Source organism: Nyctibius grandis, chromosome 2, assembly GCF_013368605.1.
Source record: "Nyctibius grandis isolate bNycGra1 chromosome 2, bNycGra1.pri, whole genome shotgun sequence".
In the NCBI taxonomy this organism is placed as follows: domain Eukaryota; kingdom Metazoa; phylum Chordata; class Aves; order Nyctibiiformes; family Nyctibiidae; genus Nyctibius; species Nyctibius grandis.
The window spans coordinates 40,558,332-40,565,726 of NC_090659.1; the positions used below are offsets into that span (position 1 = coordinate 40,558,332).

A 7,395-nucleotide genomic window follows, 5' to 3' on the forward strand; every position below is an offset into this window, starting at 1 on the left:
TCAGTAAAACTATTTTCATCTGCATGGGACACTATCCACTAAAATAGCTTTACAATATTAAAAAGCTTGTTTTGATCTTGGGCTTCAAATTCAAGTTGCATCTTCCTTTAAGTACTGTATCAGCAGAACAAGGCTTAATTATTAATTAAACCAATTATGGATTTATACAACAGAGGTTGAATCTGTGCAGAACAGTTCTCATAGAAGGGCTATGCTACAGGCGGGGCAAAGCAATAAACGTAGACAAATTTTTTGCCTTTATCAATCTCTACATTAAATACTGAAGAAATACTTACAAGTGATATATACTCACATGGTAACAAATTATAAGACATCAATTTTTTACTGAAATTGTCTAAAAGCTAGGTTCAAAGAAGGCAAATTTATCTAATGGTGAGAGCACGTACCAAAAAAAACCAAGAATGGTGATTGAGGTTTGAGTCATCTCCAAAGGTTTTATAGTATCCTGTGTCTCAGTACCAGCTTTTATGCTTCATATCCTTTGAAACAGTTCTCCAAATAGAGGACATAAATACCATCCAGGTTTTAAAACATTTTATTTGCATATTAAAAAAATTGTGCATTCCAATAATTAAAATCATTTGAACAAAAAAAAAAAATGGCACTCGATTAACTGCATTTTACAGCTCGCAGGACCTTGGTACAGCTTTGCATTTATTCGTGTGTTACTCTAGTTTACTGTAGTCCCACCCAAGTTCTTCTTTCATCAACATGCAAGCTCTTTCATGCCACCAGGACCAAAGCCAGACAGGCAGAGGGAAAGGCAGCGCCTTCATTCAGTGTCAGTAGTTCTCTCTATTCTTTTGATGTGAAAGGGGCAGTACAGTCATTTTAAACTTTATCCAACCTCTTTGCATCTTACAAAGTTAAACAGCTAAAAGAAGTAAAATAAGAAGGCAATGCTTGTGGAATGTACAGTGCATAATTTGGAAGGGCAGATTTCATTACGATTCACCCGCTTGCTTCTCCTGTTCAATTGCTAAAAAGGAGGGGAAAAAAAAAAGGAGAGAAAAAAATGAAGATCGAGAACCTGAAACGCATTCACATAACAATCCCTATAATTCGTAAAAATGTATGTATCGAAATATTTATGTATCGAAACAGAAATGTAAATAATTGCAAATTAAGCGCTGCTACGCGGTGGGTTCGGGTTTTCGCCGTCTGGCACAGCCACAGCCGCGTATCCTCCCTCCACCCCGCACCGCCGCACGCCGGCTCCCCGCCCGCCGCCCCTCTTTGTCTGCTCCCGCCTCCCCCCGGTCCCTCCCCGCCTGCCCCCCTCCCCCGCCGGCTGCCCCCACTCACTTTCTTTTGAAGGCAGCGGGTTTTTCTCTTGCGTCTCTGTCTTCTTCAATTTGGACTTGTCAAATTTCTCGATCTCGGCCATGTCTGGTTTGTCGGACATGTTGGCAGGTGACTCTGCGCACACAAGGGAAGGGCCCGTTACCCCCGGCGAGGGCTCCCCCCGGTCCCCCACCCCGGGGCGGCACGGGCGCCGCGCCCGCCGCACCCAACGCGGGGAGCCGCGCCGCCGCGGGAGCCAAAAATACGACGCTTAATCCCCGGCATATTTAAAAATAATAAGTGTTAATTTAATCCAGCATCAAAGGCAGGGCAGCTCGCCGCCAGACGCCGCCGGGGGCAACTCCCAGTATTTGCTCGCTGCCGAGTACAATAGAGGGGAAGCGCCGGGCGCTGACCGCGTTTTTAACTCGTGAAAGGGAAATTAATTAAACCATAAAGCCCTCTGGATAGCAACAAAGCCCCACCGCCCGGCAGCAGCGCGGCCCCCACACAATTCGCCCCCCCCCCAGACAATAGCCCCCCCCACCCCCTCGGACAATAGCCCCCGCGCCCTGCCCTGCCCTGCCCTGCCCGCCGTCCCTCCCGGCACGGGGTGCCGGTCGGGGGCTCGTGCTGCCCGCGCTGGGGGATCCGCGGAGAGGGAGGGGGTTTGGGGGGGAGGAGGGGGGGGGCGGCGGGACCCACCGGTGTCGCCGCGCGTAGATGCTCAGCCCCGCCGCTCGCTGCTGCCGCCGCTCCGCACACCAGTATAAAGGGCGCTCGCTGGCGGGGCGGTTTTATCCCCGCGCCTATGCAAATGGCGGTGATGTCACCCGCGAACCATTTTGCCGCTTTCCGCCTTTTTCTCTCTCTCTCCCCCCCTCCCTCTTCCCCCCCCCTCGCTTCCTTCCCCTCCCGCCACCGCCCAGCTCTCCGCCCCCCCCAACGCGCACACGCATACACGCGCAGCCAGCTACACACACACACACACAGAGGCACACACGCACACCCTTAAAGCCGAAAATCGCACCGGTCCCGGTCCCGGACCCAGCCCCGGCGCCGGCTGGCTGGAGGCTCCCCCGGGACGGTCCGGGGAGGGGGGGAGGGGCGGCCGCTGCCCCAGGCTCCCCGGTCTCCGCCCCGCCCTGCCCGCCGTCCCGGGGCCGGTGCGTGTCCCGGGCAGCAGTAGAAGCGGGGGCAGGGGTAGGAGCGGGGGCAGGGGTAGGAGCGGGGGCAGGGGCGGGCAGGCAGAGGCAGCCGCCGGTCGCCTTCTGCAGCGGCGGGCCGCTGTGCTCGGCTTGAGGCGTGGGGTGGTTTTGCTGCAGCTCTCTGTGCCCCTCTCCCGGTTGAGCAATATCAGCTCGCTGATTATGTTACTCAAATTTCCGCATTTAGAAGGAAAAGACGGAACCCTCGTCCGTTCAGAGCTCCGGGAGCTGCCCTCGCCTCCCTTCCCCCTTCCCCCGCTGCCATTGCAACCCTGCTGCAGGGAGAGAAAAATCCCGTTGTTGTCCTTGCATCCCTGCTGCAAAGAAAGAATAAAACCCCATCGCTGTCCATGCAACCCTGCTGCAAAGGAAAGAACGACCGCCCCCGCCCCAGGCCAGGCCAGGCCGTGATTTGGTGCCAGTCCCGCAGACAATGGCTCCGGCCAGATGCCGCCTGGCAGCCTCCCCAGCAGCGGCTCGGCCCGGCTCGGCCCCTCCCGCCCGGCCCTGCCTGCCTGCGGCTGGCGGGAAGGAGGGCCGGGGCTGGGGCCACGGTGGGCCCCGGCTGGGCCAGGCGTGTCCGCTGCCCGCGCTGCAGGGCTCCAGATGTCCTCAACAAACAAACGAACAAGCCCCAGGCAGCGGTCGGTCCTAAAACCAGCACAATCCAGCTAGATGGGCAATAGCTGTTGTGTAGGGGGCAGAAAGGGGTGTATGGCGCGGGTGACACTTGTTTCGACATTTACAGCGTTGGGTAATAAACTGAATTATTCACGTGAAAGAACTGAAAGACGAAGGGGGGTGTATCTGTGCATGTGGCTGAATGACAAGGAGTTGGGGAAATCTCTGCGCCTTTGTCTGGCAGCAGCACTGCAAGGGAGCGGAGACACGCATGCTTTCGGGGTGTGAGGTGGGCCAGCAGCCGGTGTGTGGGAACTAACTTAATTTCTGCTGCTTCTGGGACATCTGTATGGAAGCCATGTAGCGTATTGCTCCTTGCTGCCTGCCCTCCAGCGGGGTATCTGATGCGAGGGGGATTGCTGATGAATTAAAAGCCCTGAGTCACAATCAGTGTTAATACATGCAAGGAGAACTGTAACTACATGTCAATAAATTCCCTGGGGATGCTGCTTCCTCTGTATCGTGGCTGCCCTCTCCCCCTTGGCTGGTCATTTTTTATAGCATTTCCAGAGCTGTAGTTTCAAGGGAGTAAAATCTTGTCCCTATGGCAATCCCAATAATACTTGCTATAGTGAACCAGGATTTCCAGTCGGCCCAGAGTCTTCCTAAAGCTGAGCTCCTTCACATTTGGAGATGTGGTGTATTAAAGTCTGGTTTACTCCTCTAATCCATGAGCACCTCCAAAATTGCTATGAACAGAATATATCACTGAGAGCGATGGTGCGAACCGAAAGTATTCCTATGAGCCAGGGACTGTGCGAGACTGAAGGCCAAAGGAATTGCTTAGGAAAGAAATTGCAAGGAATATATCATATAATTTGGGAATATTTGCAGTTTTTTAAAATAACAGTACTAAAAGCATTCACTAGGGATCTTCTGTGTTGGATACCAGCTAACTCTTGATGGCTTTTGAGCAAGTTCTGTAAAATGAGTTTATGTCCTTTTACCGCTTCAACGCTTTTGAGCATTGAACCTTGTGACTAGGAATTGTGAAATTTCTCTGATGATCAGTTCATCAGCATCCCCAATGACATTACAGCCTCTGACTTTTCAGTTTCACCAAAGTTTTTTTGGCCTCTGAAGTGAGGTTACATTTAATATAAATATTCTTGGGAATTTTTCTCCTCTGTGGCTACCGCAGTTGCTCACCCATGTATCTGAGCAAACCCATATTCCCCTGATATGAATGCAGGAAACGCACTCCTGAAATTAAAGAACAGTGAATGTTTGTGGGACTGGGATCTTGATTTTTCAGAAGGCGCTTGTCCAGTAGCAGTACCACCTTCTTTTGTTTCTGCGTGTTTTGGGACAGCCACAGATCCCTTATAGCAGTGTTAACCCACAGCCTTAGATGGAGCTTTGCCACTATCTGCAAACCAGGCGCCTCTGCTGAGTTTAGATTAAATTATAGTTCTGAGAGACGAAGGCAAATAAAAGATTTACACTTTTGCTGCTTCTCTGCCTTTCTGTATCTCCTTTCTGGTGGATTAATACTGAAATAGTCACAGTATCTTAGAAATATCGTATGTACTTTATCACATATATGAACCCAGTATTGTTCCGCTGAAGTAAAAGGAGGGTGTTGCTTTTTGGTGGCATGGCATAGGCTAATTTCTGTAAAAGTATATCCTCTTTATAGCATTTTGTATTAGTGGTATAGCTACAGAAATTGCCTATCTCCATGTCCTTTTATGTTTCCTTCTTTTTGTTGCTATTTGGAGAATGCGAGGAGGGTACATGCTCGTACAAGACTCCCCCATGTCACGTAACTTCTGGGGATAACAAACTGCAGAGTGCACTTGGATGGGACAGAGCTAACATCCTCAATAAATGTCCTAGGCCACATGATGTAAAGGATAGCTAGCTTAAGAATTCTTATTTTGGATATGGATGAGCTCCTCCATTTCTTTAATTGCTTTATTGGGTTTTGCGTCAGCAGTTTCTTACTGTGATTATTTAAAAACTTTTCAGTCAGCAAATATTTGGTGGTGTAGTACCGTGCTAGATATGCGCTCCCTCAGTCATTCTCATGTTAAAGGAGAGCACTTTTCAGCACATTGCTGATCCCATTTGCTAGAAGGAAATTGGACCCTCACTAACATAGTTTTCAGCTAACACCTTTGAGGGGTTGGACTAGAGCAAGGCTGCAAGTTCTTTCTTGCCTTCTAGGAAATTCACATAGTAGGAAAGGTAGTAATTGGTAAACCATGGTTCTCGCATCTCATTTGTATGTCCATGTTTGTAGCCTTGTAAAAAACATGAACACTCCTTTTCCAGGTAAGTATGTACTACTCCTGTTTGCGAAAATGTGATCATAAAAAACTTGCTCAAGGCCATGCAACAGGGGCTTAATCAGATATTAACAGATGTCAGTGAAAGTGTGTGTATCTCGAATTGACTTCAGCGGGCTTTTCCTTGAGCTCTGTTTGAAGAATGTTTTGAAACATGATCAGGAGCACAAACCTTCTAACCTCATGCTAATTCTACCATAGAGTCTATACATTTATTAAGACAAAAGAAAAAAGAAAAGCAATTAGGGGAATATGAAATGTCTATGTGATGATTAATTTCCATTTCAGCTTATTCTTCATAACAGGATCCCAGGCACATCAGATGACTAGTAAGATAAAAATAAACTCCGTATGTAAATTTCTTGATCATATGGAAAATAAATTAAAGGAAGAGAAGCCAAGTGATTGTTTTCCAGGTCTCAGTTTCACATGTGAAATCTTCTTTTCACATGCTTGACTCTCTCAGAGAGAATGCTTTCTCTCACTCCATATACCGCTAGAGGAAACAGGAGCTGGCAGCGATCCTGAGAGTGTGAATGCAGAGGCAATCCCTTTGCGTAGTTTCTTGCTGCACTACCTTCTTGCCAGCAGAAGAAGGGTGTTGATGGTGATATCAGGGTTTGCATGTTCAGTTGTTTGAACGTCACAGCACAATATTTGTGGTGTGTCACATTCCACCAAACTTTAGCGACAATTAAAAAAAAAGGGGTAATTGATTCATGGAGCAACGTGTTTAAAATGAGAATCTTCCCATTCCCCCTTAGCTTAAGTTCAGAAGAGGAACTGCAAAATGCCTGTCCTAGCTGGACAGATTCTGGCACTCATTGGCTTTACAAGTAGCGGCATTTCCTTTTTTACTGTGCTTGACAAAAGGAACTTTGCAACAGGTCATGACTTTAAGAAAGTAGTGCTTGTGGCAGAGGAGGAGCCAGGGTGGGAAGCTGATTGCTGCATGGGAAGCTAAATACCCTCGAGTACCAGATGCTCCTCTCCCGCACCAATCTGCCTGACTCTGCTTTCCCTGCCTTCCCTACACCCGTAAACAATAAAAGATGAGCACTGAGCTTTTCTTTTAATGCATGCAGAAAGCTGTGGCAAAGCAGCAGTTTGGACGATAGGCTATTTGATACTCTGCCTGCATACAGTCAATAATAAAGCAAACAAAATGAGGAGGCCTTCAGCTGTGGTTCCAGCTTTTGAGGGATGCTACGCATTTATTGTCATCATGTTCTGAAATTTTAATAAATGTAGAGGAAGGAAGAGAAATATGTTTCCAACTTTCAGAAAGATTTCTTTAAGTTTGAAGGGAACCAGCAAGCTTTTAGTTTTTTGTCTTACACGTTTCACACGGGATATTTTGCAAAGGTCTGTGAACTAAAAGTGTCCAAACTACCTCTTTTGGCTGGAGTTCCTTGCAGCCAGATGCATGTGAAAACACTACTTTTCAAAGCTCTCTCTAGAAACAGTGGTTGATTTGCAAAGTTCATGAGAGGACTGAAAACAAGACCCTAACACATCTCCTGCCTGAAGAAGGCATCTCTGTGCCAAATTTTCACAAGTGCTCGTCATCACTTTCTGACTTTTGCTGCAACTTTTCTTCCCTCTCATTTATATGAGTAAAAATAATAATTTTGAAAGCGTGCAAGTGACAACATCAGCATAATGCATCACAAAAGCATGATGAATCTTTTCTTCTAGTGCAACTCAGCAACCCCTTGATCCTCCAACGTTAGGCTTCTCCTGAGTAAAACTGCTAATTATACAGCATGTGCATGGTGTCAACAGAGATTACAAACAGAAATCTCAGGCAAATGGAGAGACCGGATTTTTATGTTACCATTGAATATGAGTTTCTTTCAATGCAAAGATAAAGCTAGATATACATTCAAAATACTGTAGTTTCTATCCAA

The 7,395-nt window shown here is 47.6% G+C and overlaps 1 protein-coding gene across 1 annotated transcript; it reads right to left on the bottom strand.

Annotated features, from left to right (window-relative positions):
* Positions 1 to 540: 540 nt before the first annotated feature.
* Positions 541 to 2,117, bottom strand: TMSB4X (thymosin beta 4 X-linked). The gene is made up of 3 exons (XM_068425192.1): positions 2,011 to 2,117; positions 1,327 to 1,440; positions 541 to 1,000 (listed from the first exon to the last, which is right to left on the bottom strand). Exons 2-3 carry the CDS (start codon positions 1,424 to 1,426, stop codon positions 966 to 968), a joined length of 135 nt encoding a protein of 44 aa, XP_068281293.1. The 5' UTR covers positions 1,427 to 1,440; positions 2,011 to 2,117; the 3' UTR covers positions 541 to 965.
* Between the last annotated feature and the right edge of the window lie 5,278 nt (positions 2,118 to 7,395).

Coding starts and splice junctions, on each gene's coding strand:
- TMSB4X (XM_068425192.1), bottom strand. CDS start 1,426: ATGTCCGACAAACCAGACATGGCCGAGATCGAGAAATTTGACAAGTCC. Junction 1,001..1,326: donor CCCGCTGCCTTCAAAAGAAA/GTGAGTGGGGGC, acceptor CCTCCTTTTTAG/CAATTGAACAGGAGAAGCAA.